The sequence below is a fragment of the Euphorbia lathyris genome, chromosome 6 (genome assembly GCF_963576675.1).
Source record: "Euphorbia lathyris chromosome 6, ddEupLath1.1, whole genome shotgun sequence".
In the NCBI taxonomy this organism is placed as follows: domain Eukaryota; kingdom Viridiplantae; phylum Streptophyta; class Magnoliopsida; order Malpighiales; family Euphorbiaceae; genus Euphorbia; species Euphorbia lathyris.
In genome coordinates this window covers 9,025,865-9,051,993 of record NC_088915.1, presented here as the reverse complement: position 1 = coordinate 9,051,993, position 26,129 = coordinate 9,025,865, and the positions used below count along the sequence as shown (strand labels likewise).

The 26,129-nt window shown below is 32.7% G+C and overlaps 1 protein-coding gene across 1 annotated transcript; it reads right to left on the bottom strand.

Moving 5' to 3' along the window:
* Positions 1-3,096: 3,096 nt before the first annotated feature.
* LOC136232794 (V-type proton ATPase subunit C) lies at positions 3,097-8,922 on the bottom strand. The gene is made up of 11 exons (XM_066022213.1): positions 8,469-8,922; positions 8,307-8,375; positions 8,067-8,194; positions 7,851-7,950; positions 7,272-7,339; positions 7,046-7,187; positions 6,287-6,403; positions 5,993-6,118; positions 4,588-4,671; positions 4,426-4,505; positions 3,097-3,740 (listed from the first exon to the last, which is right to left on the bottom strand). The coding sequence occupies exons 1-11, from the start codon at positions 8,580-8,582 to the stop codon at positions 3,638-3,640; spliced, it is 1,131 nt and encodes a 376-aa protein (XP_065878285.1). The 5' UTR covers positions 8,583-8,922; the 3' UTR covers positions 3,097-3,637.
* Between the last annotated feature and the right edge of the window lie 17,207 nt (positions 8,923-26,129).

Sequence of the window (26,129 nt, the reverse complement as noted above, 5' to 3'; positions counted from 1 at the left end):
TATTTTGGAAAAAAATTCACTTTTTAAAACGATTTATATAATAGGACGGAGGGAGTATATAATTACTACATGCGCCACCATCCGTCCCACCGATGGTAAGTTGGATTGGTGTGTTGTGAACTCATATATTTTTTAGAGAAATTTTCATTAAGTTATTTTAATTTAATTTAATATTTATTAAACTTTCAAAAAAAAAAAATTAAGCTCTTAAAAAATTTAATCAAAACAATGAAGATATTAAAAGAAATAAAAATGATTGATTAAAGCGTTAGTGAAATAATTGATTGTGGTATTAAAATGTTATTTTTATCTTTTTTTTTAAATTTTTTAAATTTTTTTGTTAATATAAATTAATTATTTTGTATAATTTATTATGATTATATTTTTTATTTGGTGATAATATTGTGGGGTCAAATACATGAATATCATAATTAACTACAAAATTACAACTAAGTCATATCACTAAATTTAATTCTTAATATGTTATTATTCTATATATATTATAATTTTACACCATAATTTAAAAATTCTAAACTCAAATTCATAAATCATAAATCCTAGAAAATATATTTTAGACTTCTAATTTATAAACTCTAATAATCTTTAAAATATATTAAAAGTACTGATTTTACTAGGTTGAAATAATCCAAAATTATAACTTGACATGGTTGTAAATAGTTTTTAAATATAAATTTCTGTGTAAATTTTCCTAATATTTTTTAAAATATTAATTTTATTATTTAGAATTAACTTTATTTGTTATAATTGCATATATATAATTTATAAAATAGTTTTAAATTAGTTATATATAATTAATATATTATTTATTTATTACGTCAACTGTCAACTGGTTGAATCAATCTTATTAATTTAATTGAATAAAAAATCAATGTTAATTATAAATTTGATTTTATATCTGATCTAGTTTTGATAATATTAGTTTTTAATACCAGATATTTAATTAAAGTAATAATATTTAAAGTCTATTTGTTCAACTGTTAACTAAGAGTTGTTGTCGTGGTGAAGCTCTTAGCCTAGTGGTTGAGAGCTTACCTATGCATTGGGAGGTCATGGGTTCGAATCACATCCGGGTCTGGTGGAGATTTTTCTTTCTTCTTTAATGTAAGCGCATTGTGCGCAATTTAAAAAAAAAAAACTAAGAGTTGTTGTCATTAATAGTTAGTTGTTGTGGTGTGGCTGCTCCACATGGCATGTGAATGCCTAACACGAGCAGAACTCGACGTGTGGAGGGCCAAAAATGTGTCTGGTCTACCTAGAAGTAAGCCAACACGCCGTGTGGCACCTTTAGCACGTTGAGTGTGAACGATCAAAAGACAAATGTAATTATAACTATGGAATTTCAGAATGTAGAACTCCAATATTTTATGGAATTCTAATATTTTCTGAAATTTCAATATTTTCTGTAATTCCAAAATTCTAGTATTTTCTAGAATTGTAGAATCTAGAATTTCAGATTTCTGAAATTTCAGAATCTAGAATTACAGATTTTTAGAATTCCAAAATTCTAAAATTCCACTAGAAATGAGAAGTTTTTTTTTTTTTATGTTTTTACACTTACGTAATTTTTATTTGTTTTCAAGTTTTAATTAGCTCTTATTAATTGAGTTAAATGAGTCAACCCATGTAACTCATCTAATAAATGCGTTAGATCATATCAACCCATATATATATGGATTATTTCAACCCATCTATTAAATGGATTGGATTGGATTAATCTATTTATTAAATGGGTTGGATCAATCTATTTATCCATTTGTGGTGAATCTCTTAACCTAGTGGTCGAAAACTTACCTATGACTAAAGAGGTCATGAGTTCGAATCACATCTAGGTCTGGTGTGAATTTTTCATTATTCTTTAATGTAAGCACCATTGTGTGTGGTCCATCTCGAACCACCTTTTCCTTATCACGTTTGGATTCAAACTCACAAACAAAAAGTTTATTCTTTCAACTGGAAACCTTTCACCCTCCACCCTGTCGAAAAAGTATGTGCCACACCCTTAAAATTCAGTGATTTACCAGACAACACCCTACCCACAAGACATGGTTTAAGAGGAACAAGACACTACAAAGGTGCTCCTTCCAAATCAATGACTACATCTTCGTTATCAAACAACTTACTTTTTTGGCATTACACTCATTTGGTCCCCAAACTAAGGCTTCAAAGTCAATTAGGATCCTAAACTATCAAAATCATCAATTAGGTCTCTGAACTAAGCAAAAATTTTCATCAATTGAATCCTCGTCATATCCTAAAATCAGAAACTGTAACTGTTTGATATAGACTATAATAATCTCTGTGTTGGTTCAAAATGATTTTAGGGAAGAGAGTCTAAAACTGTTCAACCGAATCATTTTCGATGAGCCCTCAATTGAAGATTTTTGTTTAGAATGAGGACTCAATTAATGATTTTTTGTTAGTTCAAGACCTGATTGATGATTTTGATAGTTTAAGGTCCTAATTGACTTTTAAGCCTTAGTTTAGGGATCTAAATAGATATTATGCCTACTTTTTTCAACTTAGATTCCAAATTGGAATCCATAAGATCAACCGAACAATGAAATCCTCACTTATCAAACTAGGATTCCACAGAAAAGCCATTAACAAGACATAGAACAAAAACATAATTTTAACAATTCTACCCAGGCCTAATACACGAATAACCTCCTGAACTTGTCCAAATGTTGCAACTGCCTCCTCCAACTTTCAATTGTAACAACTTACCCTTTAAACTTGTCCAATTGTAAGACATAATCCCAAATTGGGAATTTTTTTACCCCGTACTTGAAGCAGCCATAAAAACGTTTCGTATCACGCCAAAGATCTGATTATCACACTCCACGGGCGTTGCAGCTTTTGTATTTCATGTGTTTCTTCAATCGGTCCATGTCAGCAATTTGAGGTTATATTTTACAATTGGACAAGTTTGAGAGGTAAATCGTTACAATTGAAAGTTCGAGGGGGCAGTTGCAACATTTGGACAAGTTCAGGGGTTATTTTTGTATTAGGCCTTCTACCTGATACTTTTACTAATTAAATGAAAATATGAACATAAAAAACTCACACATCCAAACGTCACAAAAGAATAATCATACATTACATTCTTAATTCTTATATATTTCATTCATCATCGTTCTTATACAAAATGTTGAGTTTGTACCAAACCAACTCTATCACAAGTGAAACAATGCAGTTGTCAATTCTAACATGCCGATTTTGTTGTTCCCAACTCTTTATTCTACCTTCTTCTAGCTCGTTTTTACCATACCACCAGATTCTATCACCCCTTTTCAGCTTTACTCCACAATTAGTGGGAGTAAAATGAAAAATTACCAAGTGCAGTACTTGGCATCAACGTCCCAGCCCAGAAAATCATCTTAGTTAAATAAATTGGAGTATACCGAGCAAATTACTACAAACTCGATGATCCTCGAAGCATGTGTTAAAATACATGCATGGATATAAAATAAATATTGCTCTTGTTCATTTTTAAATAAACCAAAGAGTTGATATATGAAATGGTAATATACAGAATTCCTGACCATTTATTGCTTGTCCAGAGGAGTCTTTGGACTTGGAATTTGGGGCAGATATCCGACTACGATGTGCATATTATTTAGACAAGATTGATTGTGAAGGACACGTAAGGATGAGAATCAGCATCGCCTCCCAAAGCTGCCATCCCTCCTCCCACATCATCCTCCGATTTCCAGTATGTACTGCATTACATATGGACAATAAGCAAAAATCAAATATGTTAAGATGCCTAGAATTCCAGCCATACATATAAAAGACCAGATCAAGCATATTTTAATTCATGTGAAAGGGAATATGATTCAGGGAAAAACTCCCAAATAATCAAATCAAGGACACAGATAAATCCAGCAAGAGATATTGCAGGTTTTATTTCTACCCATATCCGTTACATATCATATCTAATTCAGTTGTGGAAATACTATATATCCTTCTTGAAAATTAATTATATATTTCATCCTATTTGCTGTGGATTTAGCATCAACCCCCTAAAATTGTCAAGTACAGATTGTTTATTTTTGAAATAGCATTTACAATTTACTTAATCCTCGGAGCCTAAGAAGAAAGTAAAAATACAAATCTGACTTCAAATCTATTAGCTCTATACACAGTTGATAATATTTATACTCACAATCCTTTCTAGACCCACAATGCTTCCAAAAAAGACCACAAAAGCTTTGCTAAGTGTATTGGACATAGAGTCTTGCATTTAGTACATGAAAACTGAAAAGGACTAGTCCCGCGATCAATTTAATCAAATGAGTACAAATTATTTGTGATTATTGGATGATGTTCGACCAATGTATGTGAGAACACATTGTTCATCCAGCACAACTGAGGTCTACATTTAGAGAGTATGCAGAAACTTGCCTGTTTGCTTTGTCCGACAATCCTTCAAGGATCGAACGCACTTTCTTCTCACCTTTTACAGAAGGAGATAGAACACATGCCTGAAACAATAGCAAATATATCGTGACAACAAATACTTAACAGGAAAGTCGGAGAAAATTAAAACATAAAAGAAAGCAATACCAAGAATGATGGAGGTAATCCATATCTTAAAATGCTCTCTGTAAAAACTCGCACTGCACAGAAGTGCATCCAGGAGCTGAAAACCTGCAGCATATGAACTCAATCAAGCTTAACAACAGAGCTGAAATGATAACAGCAAAAGTAACTATTCTTTATAGACAAGTTAATAGTAAAATCAAGAATACTAAGTCATGAAAACATTGAAAAATGTTTGACCACAACCATATAGGACTTCAGATACATCTATTTAGGTGGCTAACAAGATAGGGGCTGTTAAAACCAGTGGCCACAGTCATGAAATCACAACATGATGATGGCACGGCTGCTAAGGAACTGAAAAACAATGATCGTGCTGTAATCAAAGAAAGACCTGGATGAACTGGGAGCAAAAAAGGTATACAATGGTTCATATTTCAAATAATAGAATTTTTTGGAGAGATAGCTGAGTGGTTTAAGGTATAGCAGTAGAACTGCTACCTCACATATTAAAGGGAATGGTGTTTTCTTGAAACTGTCCAACAGAGGAGAAAATTAATTCTTTCCTGTAGATGTTTGTGTTTTGATTGTTCATTAGTTGAAACCCAAACAAATTTGATCTTTTCGTCCTATTTCCGCTTGGCTAATAGTTTGGAAGGATCATCAAAAGAAACCAAATATTGTGAAATGCAACTGAATAAGCCCAATCTCCGGCATCTTGGTTGATGTCATTTACTCTTTCTAGTGGAAAATGATCTATCAAACCATCAATTATGAGCTACCCAGCCATATATGAGGAAGCCCATCCTAAATGCTGTTAAGTCTTCAGCTCCACAACCTCATATATGCATTCTGACATTAAGCTCTAATCCATTTACAATAACAGAAAAATGAAGCCAGCAAAATCTCAGTAAGGCTGCCTATTTGACTAATTTCTGCAGTAACCTCAATCGTCCACACGAATAAACTTCATAAATTGTAATAAGCAGACTGATAACCCCCATTTTTTCCACATTGATTTTCCTTGTAGTCTCTACTTGTTTTACTCTACAGTGTAAGCATTATACAGTCTCATGGTACCAACTAAAGCTAATGCAGATGAATAATTGGAAAGATCTCCAGCTACTTAATTGTGACAACTCAAGAGGAACTATCAAATGAAGTCTCAAATGTGAAAAATCACTCTAAAAAGAAACCAAAACTGACATCAAATTCTTAAGCATCCATAAAAACAAATTCATCTGTATATCACTATAGACTTCCAGAAACCTGCCATTCTATTCCTTTCAGACATCAGCAGGTAAAGCCAAATTCAATCTTTAAATGCTCAACCAATTCCTGTCTTGGCTCAGTTTCAAAAAAAATCCTTATATTCATTCATAGTAAGTGGCAGGTTGAGTAAAATCTAAAGGAAAAGCAAGGTTATAACCTCTCCATAACTGGTGTAGCACCATTGCAAAAGAGAGCTTCTAAAGCTCTCTTGATCTTGCATCAAGCTTTCCAGTTCTTGCTTCCTACTCTCTTGTGCTTCTGGACTATATTCAAAATCACGAACCTGAATCATGATAAGCAGAAAGACAAATTAGACAGTCCCCCCACAAATTCAACCATCAAGCACTACAAGATTCCGAAGAGCATTTGTCATATGCATTCAATGTGTGAAACATTATTCTTCAGATAATACATATAACAGCAAAGCAAAGAAAATGCTACAGACACTCACTTGGAACCCCTTTTCACGTGCGGCTGTTCTAAAATTGTCAGCAACACGTCCAAATAGTGTCACAGTGTAAAGAGCATACTCATTATCCTCATATAACTTCTTTGAGGACCTAGGAACCTGAGAAAGCCACAACAGATACATCCAGCTGAAGTAGGATCCACAAAATAGAATAAATTTTGGACATATTAAGAAACAGTTAATCTAGATATAAATCCAATGGAACCACTTTGTAATGACAGTAAGACAGAGAATGGGATAGTGGGAAGGAATGATAATTTGAGAATTAGGGGACATGTGTTTTAGGTCATGGCCTTACTCTCGGGAAGGTGCCACCGCCCTGAAGGAGCAGAGAAGTTGTTCTTTTGTTCATTTATATTTTCTTTGCCTGTTTACTGATTTAGTTTCTTTCTTGCATTAGCCTTGCTCTCGAACAGGGAAACCTGAACTAGTGGTCAGAATGTTCATCAAGAATAGAAATCTAGTTTCCTATTTCTCTGCGTTTTGCTTGAGCTGTTTTCCATCACATTACTGTACCAAACTATGACAGACAGAGCTGGGTCACCTGAGTCAGGCTTGCCTATTTTCCCAGTAATTTGAATTGTCAAACAGTCAATCAGTCATTCACTTCCAAGTATATCAATCCAAGAGAATATAACTACAAAAACTCAAATTTTTGTTCCATTTAGGATAAAATTAAAAGCCTTTCGGGGAAGCAATGTTTGGTTAAAGATTGACAAAATTAAAATTAATTAATCTTACCACATAGTCAGTCAATGTTTCATAGCTTGCTAACCAATCCTTCTGTGAGTATTTGGGAACAATTGCAAGAAGCGTTACAAGATGTTCAGAGGCAATAACATCCTCTGGTTTTACCAAATTGGAGAGATCACGGACAGCTAAGCTGAAATAAAAAGATATTGTTCACATATCAACAGGAGAGGAGTAGATCTATACACTATTGTTTTATTCAAACAGAAATTTATACCTTCCACTTTGCTTTCTATTAATGGCATTGAGTTGACTGCGGACATTGTTATACTCAGCAACACGGACCTAACAAGAAACAGAAATCAATTTTCCCATCCCACTTGTAAGACATATAATATACACATTTATGCCTCCTATCACCCACTGTTACACCCAGTATGCACAAAAATGCCAAAATAAGTCTAATACCAGATCAAAATCATGCAGAAAGATAGTATGCATTATTAGTAACACAAAAAGCAAAGCAAAATGCATGTACAGATGAGCACAACTATTTCACTGTTCTTTCCATTAAACCAAGGATTATTCATAAAGCAATGGTTATATAATGACTCATAATTAATGTTAATCCAAAAATGGACAAGTTTAGGATGCTGCTGCAGATACAACATTATAGGGAAAATAAGATCTCAGAGAAAATCTAGCAGTAAATGTCTGCCTACATACATGTTGCAAAAAAGCAATTGACAGAAGTACATAGCTTTCTCTTACAGCAACATTCATACGCTGCTCTCTTAGTTTGAAATTTTAACTATAAGAAAATTTAACAATTCATTCTATAATATAAAATTATCACCTTGAGATCATCCTCAATCTTTGCTACTTGAGTATGAATGCTGTCAACAATCTCCCTAAGAGGTGACATTGTTGGAAACTTCGCTTCATCCCAAACGAACCTATCAACAGACAGCAAATTCATAAAACTAAAAGACAGAGTTGTAAAACACCAATAGGAAAAAAAGGAAAACCTCAATCGTGAATTAACATCAAGGCTTATTAAAGTAAATACTACCTGGTGAGGTATGAATCAACAGGTACACCGTCAACGGTTAAAGCACTACTCTCAACGCCTGATAACCTCTCAAATTCCTCGATCTGTCTCCTGATTTTGTGAGACACTCCCTCTATAAAGCTGTTTGACTGCAAACACAATCCGCATCGATCATAACAGGCAATTTTTTTTCATCATAGGAACAAACAGTATAATTGAATAAAATGAGCACTGGAGTTTATATTAGTCACTGAGAGTTACCTTCAAGAGATCGTCACTTAGAGAGAGAAGTGAATCCAAGGTTCCAACCCGGAGATTAGGAATATTGAACTGAAAGAAAAACAGAACAAGAAAACGAATGAAAAAGAAACTGATGAATCAAATAAAAAGCACATACAAAAAATTAAGATCAGAAAAAGTTACTCTGTAGAGAGGGGTATCAAAGGAATGCTTAGACATTTGATCCTGTAACCGATTCCATGGAGTGGGAGCAGAATTTTGAACCGGCAAAGACACTATCCAGTATCTGGTCGCCATTATTAAACCTCTTTAGATTTCAAAGCTTGCAAACAGAGAGAGAGCCAGAGAGATGTGCTTTCAGCTATGGATGTGAGAAATTTCGATCAATCTATACTGAGAAATGTTGTTAATTCTTCTTTAATCCATCTCAAATCCTAATTCTATCACTTCTTCTAACAGGGTGTCAACTAAATCAGATCTGAAACATAGCAGTAGCTGCAGGAACTTGCTTGTTCTTCTTGCTTCGTCGTCGTCCGTACATGGTTAGGGGTGGTTTACTTCGGTGAAAAAGAAAAAAAGAACGAACAGGTGGCGATCGAACGGACCAGTGATGGAGACCGGCGGAGAGAAGGGCATAATTGGGGAGAAAGTTAAAAGTGTCTTAAAGTATTTTTATTTTATAATTATTTAAGGCCTAATACACAAATAACCCATGAACTTGTCCAAATGTTGCAACTGCCCCCTCCAACTTTCAATTGTAACAACTTACTCCTCAAACTTGTTCAATTGTAAAACATAACCCCAAATTGCTGACACGGACTGCAATTGAAGAAACAAGTGAAATATAAAAGCTACAAACGCTCGTGGAATGTGATAATCAGATCTTTAGACCCAAAAAATCAGTATTTAAGTAACCAAATCCTCAATTCTTCAACTTATTCTTCAACTTCTTCTTCTTCTTTTTGTTATTGCTATTCGTTTTTTAGTGATTTCTTGATTCAAATTTTTGGGATATTATATGGGTGAAAATGTGTTTATGTGGAGAAATAGCTCCATTGAATATTTCATAGCGTGATACGAATTCAGGAAAACATTTTTACGGTTGCTTCAAGTACGGGGTAAAAAAATCTCAATTTGGGGTTATGTTTTACAATTGGACAAGTTTGAGGGGTTATATTTTACAATTGGACAAGTTTGAAGGGTAAGTTGTTACAATTGAAAGTTGAGGGGGGCAGTTGCAACATTTGGACAAGTTGAGAGGGTTATTTGTGTAGTAGGCCATTATTTAATTATCTTCTAACAGATGTCAAAGTATAACACTGTATTAAACATAACAATAATGATAAAAAAAATCATATGGAATCAATTTTTTTTTTCAACCCAAATTACTTATTACCATCCCATTTGGATAATTTTGCCCTCTCCGTAAATTATTTTGCAAAACTGAACAAAAAAAGAGAAAAAATTTCAAAATTTGATTTAAACAGATGCGGCATCCGCCTGGCCCATGATGAGGGCGGATGTCGCCCCACCATGGACCGGGGGAATGCGCCATCTGTTCCTGCCATGGGTCGGGCGGCCAAATTTTGAAAAATGTAAAATTCTCTAATTTTTAGTGACGAAAATACTAAATCGTTCAATTTTTTGTAACGAAAATTGCAAAATTCTCTAATTTTTTGTGACGAAAAATGCAAAATCGTCATGAAAAATATGTATTATTTTTACGAGTTTTTTGATAAAAAAAATATAAATTTTAATGTTTCCGACTCGTAATCATCCACTTTCGGGGTTCAGGTTGTCACATATCAATTATTTTTATAATTTCAATTATTGTTGTTCGGGTTTATGATTTTGGAGAGAGAATTTTCAGTTTTTCATCAAAATTATGAGAAGGGCAAAAAATCCAATGGAAGCAGTAATAAGTAATTTGGGAGCCATATTTAGCAGCTCACTTAATTTATTACAATCTTATCATTTTGCACCGTTTATAAAATTTATAAAATAAATTATATCTTTAAAAAACATATTAAATAAAGAAAAAAAATAAAAAAATAAAAAAATAAAAAATAAAATGTTAAATGACATGTCTAACCTACTGAATAATGGTAAAAGTGACTAACTGTTAGAGATAATCTTTAGTAGAGCATGTTTTGATGGGAGGGTTGTTAGAAATGGATGATGTGGTATGGTTGGAGATGTGCAACCGAGTGAATAATTGATTAAATTTTATATAAGTTCAATGGGCTAACTATACATTTTATATATACAAGTTGTGAGGCTAACGAAACACTTTAAAAGTTCCGAACGTCAATCAAACTTTTTGGACAAATGATAAATAATGTATCAAGCCATAGAAAAATAATACCTAGTAATCCAATTACCATAAAAGCTTTCGTGAATACCACTTATTTTGCAAAGATAACGATGAAGTAGTTAATCTCATGTAGAATATAATAAAGGTATTGCCATTTACCGCTTCTAAATTATTTATCACAGTTAATTTTACCCTTTTTATAAAAAAAAAATATCAAAACTAAAAATTTGGATATTGAAGAGAATCGGCCAAAATTTGGCCTAGTCGGATGCCGGATCCGCCTTGGCCAAATTTTGGCTGATGCAAAATCAAAAAAATTTTAGTGACGAAAATACTGAATCGTTTAATTTTTTGTGACGAAAAATGTAAAATCCTTCAATTTTTTGTGACAAAAATACAAAATCGTCATAAAAAAATATACATTATTTTCATGATTTCTTTAATAAAAAAACGTAAATTTTAATGTTTGCGACTTGTAATCATCCATTTTCAGGATTCGGGTTGTCAGACATCAATTATTTTCATAATTTCAATTATTATTGTTCGGGTTTGTGATTTTGGAGAGAGAATTTTCAGTTTTTGATCAAAATTATGAGAATGGCAAAAAAGTCCAAATTGGGGTGGTAACTAGTAAAAATGCGGCGATATTTAGCAACCCACTGTAATAAAGAATAAAGAGTTATAGTGCAATAATACCCCTGGCGTTTTGGGTCAGGAGCAATTTTACCCCTAACGTCTAAAATGGTGCAATTTTACCCCTAACGTTAGAAGCCAAGAGCAATTTTACACCTAACGTTGATGATTTGGGTCAATTTGTGAAATAATTCATAAACTGTCTTCTCAGTCATGAATATTATCATCTACACTTGACACATGCGTCATTTTATCAGTAACAAATCACAAACATATGTTGAGATGTGAGAACATAATAATAAAAATAAAAATAAAAAACATACTGTCTTTGTACGAATTGGAAAAAAATTCACTGAATTTATAAATATTAGTCTCCAATTCTATTATTAAATTATAAAAAATATGAAATCTTTTTTTTTAGAACTAATTGATATGCAATTGGTATAGAATAAGGAACAAAATATATGTGTTTTATAATAGTGTCTGAAAATAACCCAAATTATCAACGTTCGGGGTAAAATTGCTCTTGACTACCAAAGTTAGTTGTAAAATTGTACCATTTTAGACGTTAGGGATAAAATTGCTCCTGGCCCAAAACGTTGGGGTAATTTTACACCTTAACCCAAGAATAAATCAATTTAATTTATTCTCAACAACAAATTTTAATAGATTGAATCTCCTAACTTCATTCAAATGAGTAAGAGGGGTTTCATCATTCTGATTTTGGTCCATTGAACCAAGATATTTCATTTCAATAGTATTAAGCCATTGATTTTTTATCTTTTTATCACATTATATAAAAAAACTCAGTTAATATAGAGTTACTAATTCCATCAATCTCTGAAATTGTATGTATAGAAATTAGGCTTTTACAACTTCTCGATAACCACATCATATGTATAAAAAAATGTTCTGTAACCGAGTTTTATATTAAAATTTGATTTTTCTTATTATCAATGGCTTAATTTGACAAAAAAAAAAAAATCAAAAACTTAAAATGTTAAAATGAAAAATCTCGAAATTAATGTACCAAATTCAGAATGATCACAAGCATCATGATTTTTTTCCCAATTATAAATAATCTCTCTTTTTTCATTAGTTACTTTACGTTGTGCATTCTACTTTAAACGGTTCAAGTTTTCATTACACGCACAAGAAATATTATGAATTTTGTCAAATGTGGCATGTTTCTCAAAATAACATTTTGATCCAAATAGTAACGACTTTTATAATTTCCGAAAATAGCAAGTTTTTGGAGAACATTAAAATATTTGCAAAGTTTAATGAGTCAAATGTTATTTTTTAACAAATTGAAGGAGCACATTACGGTATAAGCTAAAAGAAAAGTAGCAAATTAGATGCTTATTATTAAAAAAAAAAAGACAGTTTTTCAAACTTTTTCCATTCCAAACATTCCAAACATGAGAAATAAGTGGAAAGAATTCAATTGAATTAATTATTTTTCAAATTTTAATTTTTTTAATACTTTTAAACAAGCGAAAACATAATAACGGTTAATTTCGGGTAAATTATATACGTGGTGTATAAGTTTTTCCTATTTTACAATTTGGTGTACAACTTTCAATTTTGCATATAAAATAGTACAACTTTTTGGTGACTTCCCACTTAAGTGTACAACCGGTAATTATAGTCAATGCACCACGCCAACAATTTGACCTTCCTGAAAGTCAAAAGTTGACCGGTCAACGCAAATTCAAAACTCCACGTCGACAATTCTGACTTTTAGGAAGATCAAACTATTGACGTGACACATTGACTTTGTGTTGACCGGTCATAATTACCAGTTGTACACTTTAGTATGAAGTCACCAAAAGGTTGTACAGTTTTGTTTTATGTGCAAAATTGAAGGTTTTACACCAAAGTGTGAAAAATGACAAAAGTTGTACACCATGTATGTAATTTACCCAACTAATCTTTAATTAAAACAAAAATACGAGTTAGCTATTTTTAACCAAATTACATGTCATTCTCTTAAAAATTTAATTCTTACCCTTTTGTACTCGAGAGTAAAGAAAGAGCCTTCCACTGTATTTAAACATAACATAATCATAAAACAATATAAAAACCATTAATAGCGGATGGCCAATATTCTTAGCTACTGCAATTGTAACGGCGAAACTAAACTCTCAACATATGGAGATACAAAACATGAGTAATAACACTTCTCGTTATATGTAATCTTGTCGCCTTGAACTACAACATGCTTAAAGCTACCATCCTGTAAATGCAATATGATAAGTCGACCTTCCTCTGTGAGGACCAAAATCTCTCCATTCAATGTAAGGCTGAAGTAGCAAGAGAACAAAGGGACAATAAATTTAGAACTGAAAATTTTGTTCCATGAGCTTTTCATCCTACAATAGTCTTTCAGGACCCATAGTTCATGTTGTTCTTCAAAAAAACCTGCAATTGCAATAGACTCCTTGTAATTCATCACAACGGGATGGATGAGACTTTTTGAAGGAAAATTCATATAATCCAAACTTTCTTCTGCCAAATTAAAATACATTAAACATTCCGTGTGCTCAGCTTCTTCTTCACCTTCTTCGTAACACTGTGCTGCAATCCAATGGATGCCATTCTTAGCATAAATCAACATTGAAGTAAAGAAATAGATCGGTTTCCGTCTGGTTATTCTCTTGATTTTCCATGAGTTGCTTTTCAATGAAAATATTTCGACTAAAATGCAACATTCATCAATGGAGGATTCAAAATTGACTTTTATAATCTTGTAATCATCAGAGGTAGGATCGTAACCCATTGCAACTATATCAAAATCTAAAGTCGATTGGGATTCTATTATCTTATACTCTGTTGGGAGAGATGGATTCCATATGAGTATCCTATGATCTTTTGAGCTAACGAAGCATATTAATCCATCATAAGAGTTACAGGCGTTGAAAAAAATCTCCTTTTCATGACCAACAAAAGATTTAAATGGGAAATCAAATTCTTTAGCATGTAAAATGCCATCAGAATCTTCTTTATACAGAACCCAAGGATATGATTCATACTCATCGGGAATAAGGAGGCCAAGGAAATTCTTGTGTTGATTGTAACGGGCAGCACGAGTAAGATTTAGATGTTTCGTTATGAACTCGGGACAGTTTATAATGGAAGGCCAAGTTGTCTTGAATCTCAAAAGAGATTTCATTGGCAATCTCACCAAAATTTCTATCACAATCTCCTCAGGTAGAAATTCCACCACAGCTTCTTGTTTTGTATTTTTTCCTTTTTTATTCATTTGAAGGTGAACAAGTAATTATTGTTAAGTTCTGATGGCATAAAAGAATAAACAATCAGATTTTGAGGATAATTAATTTCCTTAATAAAATTTGATAGCTACATAGAAATATTAACATAAATACGCATTAGAGGGATTAAAAGAAACTCAATGTAAATTAATAATTGTAATAAGAAATCCTAAAATCCTGATTTCGACGACTTGAGGACGGAAAAAAAGAAATTCGGGATTTTTTTTACCGCTTATTAATTTAAAGATTTCATAAATACTGAATCTTTACTCTAGAATTCGTTGAAGTCTAAATTTAACAGTAACTGGTCAAATTCATTTGGTAATCCGTTTCATGTGACTAGTTTTTTTTAACATATTAATGGTCTAAAATGATAGGTTTTTACATTAAAATTTTACAAATGCAAAACTAAATTTTTCTAAATGATAGATTTTTGTATTAAAAAAATTTCAAATTTACCTACGTGGCAAACATTCTTAACAAGAAAAAAAAGGCAAACATTCTTAACAAGAAAAAAAAAGACCATCCTATTGAGATGTTGCCTTAAGGCTTGTCTTTTTAAAAAATAATAATTTAAAACTCTCCACCTTTTTACTTACAATAATATACTGTTTAGGGTCCGTTTGTTTTATCTGTTGTTTGCTGTTGCTGTTTGCTGTTACGGTTTGCTGTTTACTGTTTGAAAAAACTGTTGTTCCAAAAAGTAGGGATTCCCTGCTTTTATAAAAAGCTACTTTTCGGCTACAAAAGGCAAACAGGAGGTGTCTAACCAAACACCTTAAACTCTCCTTTTCAAAGTGAAAAGGCTAACAGGAGGTCGAAAAGCAGCTACCAAACACCCCCTTAGTTCTCTTATTTTGAAAAACACGTTATAAAGTCTTTATCTTTTATCAATTTAGCCCTTTAGTTTTTTTTTTTTTTGTCTATTTTCAGATTTTTAACCAAACATATCTTAGCTTTTAAGGCAGCCATAATATGATACAAAATAACCATGTTACTTTGTTATTTTCTATTTGCATGTTTATGCCGAATATAACAGTTAAAATTTTTAAAAAACTATACAGAATGAACAAAAGGACTTTATAATGTATTTTTCAAAATAGAAAGACTAAACATTGTGTTTTTTTAATGAAACTAAACGTTGTGTTAGGTAAAAAGAAGAGGAATAATACATTATTTATTTATTTATTCTTATTTTGTATATTATTAATTTTTCATTGTAATTTTATTTTATTTTAAGAATTAATTTGAATTGTTGAATTGAATTTCAGTCAAAATGGTGTTTTCAAGCACTCCTATAATAATAATATTAATAGTTAGTTTCCGTTATATATATATATGTCGAACTATACTTCGAACGATCAATCAACCACACAGATATAAACAAAGTTCACAAAGATCACAGATCGGATCTTGAAACAGCAATCAAAAGAATACACACAGAATTTACCCTGGTTCGGCTTAACTGCCTATATCCAGCAACTTCACTAATCAATGGAGATTACAACAAGATTGAAACAGTTTCCTCTCTAGAAACTCTCGTGTTTTCCCAATCCTCAACTCAGTATATCACAGTGTACACTAATGACTTAGTCTAAGAATAATCTCTCGTATAAAACTACTTCCCAACCCAGACCTTTTATAGCATTTACAAGATTGTGAAAATACCCAAAATATCCTTGCTCAAAATGTACTAACTCAACAAGACCATGTTGTCCTGAATACAGCATGTACATGTTGACCTGTATTAACACCTCAGTACCATGCTGCCCACAACCACGCTGACTTGATAACTCAGCATTATACCGACTTGTTGAATTACTCATGCTGACTTGATTACTTACAATCATGCTGACTTGTTGACTCAGCATCATCAGCTAGTGATAGAAAACAACAACTTACAATCTACACCTTGTCTTTCTAATCACTCCATCAACTAGTGAAGAAAAATACACTCAAGGACCACTGACCATCCTAACCAGTTTCAAGCAATGTTCAAATTTACTACTTGAAACAGATTTGGTCAGCATGTCGGCTGGGTTATCCTCAGTTCCCACTTTCACCACCTGAACAGTACCAGTGCTAATCACATTCCTGACGAAATGCATTCTCACATCTATGTGTTTGGATTGTTCGTGAAATACTTGGTGTTTTGACAGATGTATAGCTCCTTGGCTATCACAGTAAATCTTCAAACCATCAATCTGTGTCACTCCAAGTTCCGTTAAGACTCCTCTCAGCCACATTGTTTCCTTTACTGCCTCTGTGACGGTAATAAACTCAGCCTCGGTTGTTGATAGAGTCACAACTAACTGTAGACTTGCCCTCCAACTTATTGCTGTTCCAAACACAGTGAATACGTACCCGGTTTGGGATTTTCTGGTGTCAATGCTACCAACATAATCAGAATCAACAAAACCTGCTACATCATCCACTAGGGCTTCAGCTCCACCATAACTCAAACCTTTACTCAGTGAGCCTTTGACATACCTCAGCACCCACTTCACCGCTGACCAATGTGCTCTTCCTGGATTTGCCATGAACCTGCTAATGAGACTCACAGCATGAGCCAAATCTGGGCGTGTACAGACCATCGCGTACATTAGACAGCCTACAACACTAGAATATGGCACCCTCTCCATGTCTTCCTTTTCCTCATCAGTTTGAGGACTCTGCTTACTGCTCAACTTGAAGTGACTTGCAAGTGGAGTGAGAATGGCCTTTGAATTCGTCATACCAAAATGTTCTAACACCTTACTCAGATAAGCTGACTGACTTAGGAACAGCTTCTTTCTTCCTCTGTCTCGAGAAATTTGCATTCCTAAAATTTTCCGTGCTGACCCGAGATCCTTCATCTCAAACCGTGTGTTTAGTTGTGCCTTTAACTGATTTATGGCTGCTTTGTTGTGACAAGCTATAAGCATGTCATCAACATATAACAAGAGATAAATCTTAGAGCCATCACTAAGGTCTCTACTATACACACACCAGTCATAACTAGACCTATGGAAGTCCTGACTTATCATAAACTCATCGAACTTCATGTACCACTGTCTAGGGGACTGTTTCAGACCATATAGAGACTTCTTAAGCAAACATACCCGCTGGTCTTTATCTCCTATTTCAAAACCCTCTGGTTGTTGCATATATATGACCTCATCCAGGTTCCCATGAAGAAAAGCTGTTTTGACATCTAACTGTTCTAATTCTAGATCAAAACGAGCTACAAGAGAGAGAATAATCCTTATATACCTATGTTTAACAACCGGTGAATAGATTTCATTAAAGTCTATACCTTCCTGTTGAGTAAACCCTTTGGCCACCAACCTAGCTTTAAACCTAGGTTTCTCTACACCAGGTATCCCTTCCTTTCTTTTAAACACCCACCTTGAACCGACCAACTTCTTATCAGGAAGTTTATCTACCAAAATCCAAGTTTCATTTTTATCAAGGGATTTTATCTCATCCTTCATAGCGTTAAGCCACTGTTCCTTGTCAACCGAATTTACAGCTTCTCTATAGGTTACAGGTTCAGATTCTTGTACTTCCTTAGCAACACTAAATGCATAAGCTACAAGGTCCTCAAAACCATATCTAACCGGGGCCCTAGAGACTCTTCTTTCATGGTCTCTAACAAGTCTATAGCTTTGACTGGACTCAGTAGAATTACCATCACTGACTTCTTGCTCGGTTTTACGGGTGTTTTCACTATTTTCTTCAAGCTCCACCTCATTCTTAACACTCTCAAGTTTTTGAATGGACTCAGGACTACTCGGTTCTAACTGAGTTTTCTCTTGGTTTTTCTGATAAGGAAAATCCATCTCATTGAACACAACATTTCTGCTGACTATGGATTTCTTATAACCAGGTTCTAGGCACCACAACTTATAGCCCTTGACTCCTATAGGGTAGCCTATAAAAACACATCTTAGAGCCCGAGGTTCTAATTTTTCCTGTCTAACGTGTGCAAAAGCTGAACAACCAAACACTCTAAGTTTTTCATAATCCTCTGGGTGATCAGACCACATTTGCATAGGTGTTTTAAAACCTATAGCAGATGATGGGCACCTATTGATTAGGTAACACGCAGTTTGCACTGCTTCAGCCCAGAAAGATTTAGGGAGACTGGATTGGATTAACATGCACCTAACTCTCTCTAGGATAGTCCTATTATACCTCTCTGCTAGGCCATTCTGCTGTGGAGTTCCAGGAACGGTGTGATGTTTGGTTATACCTGACTTCTTGCACAAAGTGATGAAATCTTTGTCAAGAAACTCCAAACCATTGTCGGTTCTCAACCTTTTGATTTTCTTTCCTGTTTGGTTTTCCACTAACACTTTCCAATCCTTGAACGTTTGCAAGGCCTCATTCTTATGAGCTAGGATATAAACCCATACTCTTCTAGAGTAATCATCAATAAGGGTCATAAAATAGGTCCTCCCACCATGAGACTTAGTTCTTATTGGCCCCCATAGGTCAGAGTGAATGTACTCAAGAATGTCCTGGGTTCTATGTATTGCTGACTTAGAAAACTTGACTTTACTTGACTTCCCTAAGACACAGTTCTCACAGAAATCTATCTCTCCTATGTGATCTTTACCAAAACAACCCTGCTTCCTAAGTTCATGTAAACCAACTTCACTCACGTGACCTAGTCTAAGGTGCCAAAGATTGGTTCTATCAGTTTTAGACTCGGTGAGATTTACTTTAGAGACTAACACAGTACTACCTAAGAGTGTGTATAGGCCATTACTCATGGTACCTTTCATAACAACTAAAGATCCTCTAGCTATTCTTATGATACCCCCTTCGGCTCTATAATTGTATCCTTGTTTATCAAGCGTACCCAAAGAAATTAAATTTCTTTTCAGTTCTGGCACATACCTCACACCGGTCATAATCCTTTCTTGACCATCGAACATCTTCAGCCTGATGGAGCCTTGACCCAGTACCTTGCACAACTTGTTGTTGCCTAGAAGAACCCTCCCACCTTCTTCTTGAAAGTCTTCGAACCACGTCCTGTTGGGAGTCATATGGAACGTACATCCGCTGTCCAAGATCCAGTCAGTGTTTGGATCTTTATCAGTGACAGCAAGGACCTCAGCGCTCTCATAACCTTCTTCTACCATAGCGGCTTCGCCTTGATCTTTAGGCTGACCTTGACTCCTGTTCCTCTCAGGACAGTTTTTCCTGAAATGTCCTTCCTTATGGCAGTGAAAACACTTGTAGACCTTGCTTTCTTTATTGCTTGAGGATGGAGTTTTGGACTTTTTCCCGTTCTTATTCTTTGGCTTGTGAGAGTCCTTTTTCTCAGACCTTCCACGAACAAGCAATCCTTCTGCAGCTTCAGTGTTGGTGTTGGCCTCAATCTGTTTTGACTTTAGAGCCATAAGAACTTCTTCCAGACTTAGTGTTTCTCTAGCGTACTTCATGGTTTCAACGAAATGACTGAAAGAATGGGGTAAAGAATTCAAGATCATTATGGCCTGATCTTCATCTTCAATCTTTACCTCTATGTTCTCTAGGTCAATTATGATCTTTGAGAAATCATCAAGATATTCTTCTACTGGCTTGTCCTCGTTCATCTTGAAGCCGAAAAGCTTTCCCTTAAGATAAACCCGATTGGTGAGTGTCTTCGTCATGTACAACTGTTCAAGCTTGAGCCAAACCCCAGCAGCTGAGGTTTCCTTCGAGACTTCTCTCAGCACCTTATCGCCAAGATACAGGACGATCGTACTGTAAGCCAATTCAAGAAGATCTTCTTTCTCCTCCTTCGTCATTGTCGCCGAAAGTTCTTTCTCGCCCTTCAGAGCCTTCACAACCTTCATTTGAACCAAGATTGCTTTCATCCTCTGTCTCCATAGAGCAAAATCTCCCTTACCATTGAAACGCTCGATCTCGATCTTTGTAAAACCCATTGCTCTGTTCTTGATTAGCTCTGATACCAATTGTCGAACTATACTTCGAACGATCAATCAACCACACAGATATAAACAAAGTTCACAAAGATCACAGATTGGATCTTGAAACAGCAATCAAAAGAATACACACAGAATTTACCCTGGTTCGGCTTAACTGCCTACATCCAGCAACTTCACTAATCAATGGAGATTACAACAAGATTGAAACAGTTTCCTCTCTAGAAACTCTCGTGTTTTCCCAATCCCCAACTCAGTATATCACAGTGTACACTAATGACTTAGTCTAAGAATAATCTCTCGTATAAAACTACTTCCCAACCCAGACCTTTTATAGCCTTTACAAGATTGTGAAAATACCCAAAATATCCTTACTCAAAATGTACTAACTCAGCAAGACCATGTTGTCCTGAATACAGCATGTACATGTTGACCTGTATTAACACCTCAGTACCATGCTGCCCACAACCACGCTGACTTGATAACTCAGCATTATACCGACTTGTTGAATTACTCATGCTGACTTGATTACTTACAATCATGCTAACTTGTTGACTCAGCATCATCAGCTAGTGATAGAAAACAACGACTTACAATATATATATATATATATATATATATATATATATATATATATATTTCTGGTTTTTTCAAGTAATTTCAATGATTCAATCCATTTTACATTAATATATCTTTACATTCATAAGAAAAAAAATTGTGAATCTTATATATTTACTATAATTAAAATGTTATTCTTAGGTTTTGTCTATTGGGAAATAATCATAATTTGAGAATTATCCATGTTATAGAGTTAGATAAGTAGAATTAAAATTATCCTCAGAATTAGATTCTCATTAGATTTATCCCTCGATTTCGACTTTAAATCAGAAAATGTGATGATATCAACGACTAAGAAAAATTGCTTGAAAGACCGAAAAACACTTAACTTGGTTGTTTCAACACCATAAATTTAACCTAGAAGTTGATTATATAGAGATTTTTTATATTTTGTGGTAAATCCAAACCCTTCTCAAACCATAAATTTTGTAAGAGAATATCATACCTTAAAGAAGATAGCCAGATGCAAGTGGAGATAGTCAGAGAGATTGAGGCCGTTTGTTTTATCTAATGTTTACTGTTTATTGTTAAAGTTTGCTATTTGCTTTTTAAAAAAGCTGCTTTTTCAAAAGGCATGGATTCACTGCTTTTTTTATTGGGAATCTATATATCTTTTATCAAAGTTTAACTTCTTCTTTTTTTTGAAGAATATAAAAGCTTAACTTAATAAGCCTTTTATAAGCATGAAATGTTATCAAAATAATAAAAAAAAAATTGGTCAATATAACAAAAATAAATTGAAATTAATGTTAATTAATAATTATGTAAAACGTTTTAGTGGTTATAGTAGTTTTAGTTGTCATTAATGTGAACTAATTGACTAAGATTAATTTCTCATTAAATGAATTAGTTTTTGAATTAATTGAGAAAAAAACATTCAAATAGTATGTTGATAAGAGTGATTTTTTGCGCTCATTTGAAACATCCAAGAACTTCTGTTTCAATTTGTTCGTTCTATTTTGTGGTTTTCTGGAGATAATTCGATACACACGTTTAGAGTTTGACTCATACTTCTGTTGTGTGTGTGTGTATATATATATATATATATATATATAAGCATAATCTAAAAAATCATTTCTAAAAGTGACACATCAGCAATGTTGATGTGTTAAAAAAAACTTAAATTTTTTTATTGACTCACACTTTTGTTGTATCTTGGGAGACGGTTGTCGATTGCAGAAAAATAAGTTGGCCTAAGAATCTTCTTCTTCCATTCATCAAGTTCATTCGAATGTTTATTATCTCAAATTATTATAATTTTATTATTTATTTTCTTCAATTTAATGTTAGAATATGATTAAACCAAAAAACAAATAAACACAGAAAGAAACATGAACAGTAAATGATAAATTAAAAGGAAAGAGTTTAGACAAATCTGAGGCCTGTATTAGCAGTTTCCTTAAGACAGATGTTGTCGCTATTGACAATCGTCTCCCAGGATACAACAGATACGCAAGCGAACTCTTACCGAGTGTATAATAGCTATCACCAGAGTAGAACAAAAACAACACGTACAAAGACAAGAAATATTTAGAGAATAATTTTTCAAAGTGTATTCATTATGATAGCTCCATCATGTATATATAGATCTTGAATAGACATGTTTGTTCTCGAATGAACACGACTATTCATGAACAAACAAGACTGTTCATGAACTGCCACGACTAATTATGAACGGACACAACTGTTCATGAACCAGGATAACTATTGGAATTTATACTAATTTCATTTATATATATAAATTTTCCAACATTTAATAAAATTATTATTATGTTCTTCAATTAATGGTAAATTTAAAGATATTTTCTTTCGAAATTATATATATATAAACTTAGAAGTCTTCTATTAGTATGCCATGTCATTCAATGCGTCAAATAGATAAAACAAATTAGCGTAATTATAAAAAAAATTGCTCATTATAACAAAAATAAAATGAAATTTATGTTCATTTTTAATTCTGTAAAACATTTAGTGGATATAGTGGTTTTATTTGTCATTAATGTGAATTAATTGAGTAAGATTAATTTCTCGTTAAGTGACTTAATTATTGAATTAATTGAAGAAAAAACAACATTCAAATATTATGCTTATAATAACGATTTTTGGCTTATTTGAAACATATAGACAGTTTATCTGAAATTTTTTCTATCTGGTAAATTTTGTTCAGCTCCCAAAACTTATATTTCAATTTGTTCGTCCTATTTCTTAGTTTTTTAATGATAATTTGACACGCACAATCAAAGTTTAACACACACTTTTACTGTATCTTGAAAGACAATTGTCAATTGCGGTAAAATTTGTCTTAAGTAGACTGATCTCATCATGCCTACGAAGATTTATTACATGTAATTTATTTTAATTTTCTTATTTTTTTTGTCTTCAATTTAATAAAATTATTATTTTGTTCTTTATATATATATATATATATATATATCATTTCTAAAAATGACAGGCCATCAAATGTTGATATGTAAAAAAAAAAAAAAAACTAAAAATCAATATTTTGTCTTTCATAATCTATTAATAACATATAAAAACTTAATGATGGTTAGTAGAGAACTAAATCTTATTAATGGAATTAATATTCATTATTAATTTTGTAAAACGTTTTAGTGATTATATTGGTATTAATTGTCATTAACGTGAGTAAGATTAATTATTTATTAAGTGAATTAATTTTTAATTAATTGAGAAAAAACATTTTAATAATCTTCTTATAAGACTGATTTTTGGCTAACTCACACTTCTATTGTATCTCGAGAGATGAATGTCGATTGCGGTCAAATCTATTTCTTAAGATTGATTTATCAGGCCTTTCAAAGTATTCTTTTTTTTTTTGTTCATCCAAATATAATGTGTCAAATAGAGAAAAAAAATTAGATTATAAAAATTGCCATAATGTTTTTGCTACATAATTAAATATTAAAAGTTGATATAATGTTAATAATCATATTGTATAAAAAAATAACTATGCATATTGTATAATTGAATGAATTATCATCTATGCTAAATATACAATAAAAAATAATTAATTTTCACAATTACATTTTACTTAATTACTGTTAAAAAAATTATTAATTAAAATTAAACTTAATGTGAAGTACTATATATATTGTGTGATGTGATTGAATCCTGAAAGTCCACGTGTCAATCTGTAACTGCATAGAAGCAATGTCAAAGGGGAGTCGTTTTTATGGCGAACCCGATATGATGTCTAAGTCAATTTGTGGAAAAGACTAGAGGATGATCACAATCAGCAAACAAAGTTGTAATATAAGCTTAATATAAAAATGAATGAATATGTTTACTTCGAACTGAGCTTACTCTATTTATGTTGATGTCAAGTTGTAGAAGATGGTTATAGATTGTGAAGTAGGGTGAGCTACGTGTCTCATGTTAATAGGAGGGAGTGAGCTCAGATATCGGGACATGATATCTCTCAAGGCCACTTGGCCCTTGATTTCCAAGGTCGGTGTGATTGTGGCAATGGTTGGATCCTTTACTGCATCTAGCGAGGCTTCCCGAGTCAAGCTTCTAGATCTAGTACATAGTCATTTTGTTGTACTTTAAACGAGAAGACGCTACATATTGCATCTTTTAAGAGTTGGTTTGGGCTTCTGTGGTTTCCTTATGGCAAAGTTATATTTGTCTGATACCAGATGTACCATCCTCCCCCGGAGGCTCCCAAATTATTATTTTTACTATATATATATATATAATAATAATAATAATTTTTTTATCATAAATATAGTTATAATACTTATTCAAATATAAAAAGGAGTCAAATAACATGATATTTTAGGCCTAAAATATGTCCAAATTTCTATTTTAAATTTTAAACTTTTAATATAATATTTTCTATTAAAGACTTTTTATCTCATATTTTGTTTAGAGCCCATAAAATATTAGGACTGGCCTTGCTCATCCTTCATCCATAACGTTTTTGCATAGTATGGAAATAATTTACAAGATACATTTTATACAAGCTTAAGAAAAAATTAAGATGTTTTCAAAGTTCAAAGAACCAAATGTTATTGTGCATAATTAGAATAACCAAAAGTTATATTCTAACAAGTTGGAGGAGTGGAGATAGTTTAGAAAAAGAAAAAAAAAACAAATTAGATTCTAAAGGAAATATGTTGTCCCGAACTCCTTCTCTCTCACAGAAAGTGGTTCTCACTTGATTAAAATAATATATTTTATAGGCTAGCAGGACCCATACAAGAAAAAGATGATATTTTTTTGTGACAAAGATATAAAAGGGGGACAATATATATTCGTTGCGGTTAGATTCATATATTGTAAAAAATAGACGGATCTATTATAGTATTTCCATTTCAAACATGAGATAGAAGTTAAAAAAAATTAAATTAAATTAAATTTTCTTCAAAGTTGATTTCCCAAACTCATGGTAATTCTTAATGGACATAATCAAATATAAAACAATTGAAAAACAAGTATTATTAATTCATAAAGTCAATTGAAATTCTACAAGTGATCATAAACAATGTTGTTTAGATGTAGAAACAACAAAACATTCACTAGAGCAAGTATAGAATGGTTGATTCAATACAACATGAAATATCGGGTGTCACACCCGACCCTAAACGACCTCAATCGGCATCGGACGTGAAATAGAAAGATCATAATCAATACTTAGGAGTCTCCAATTTAACCAAATATAATTATATTACAATTGAAATACCAAAGTTCTAACCATAATTCTAACAATAAGCAGCCAACTTCCAAATCTCGCCTAAGCGGTCGGTAACCTTCTCTATATCCTGTACTTTTTCACCTAAAAACATTAAAACATTTAAAAACGTGAGACAAAAATCTCAGTAAGAAACGATCAGCTATAAAAACCAACTTTATTTAACATAGCTACATATATACATTTATAAAGGGATTTAATCAAAACCTTATAAAATATATTCAAAACTTAAGTTCATAATATAGTCAAAGTACTAAACCAAAAACCAAAAATATATAATCTTGTATCTATTCTTGAGTTCAAAACCTTATATCAAAATCAATCATAACCAAAAACATAATCCAAATGAACTTAAAACATTGTATCCATCCT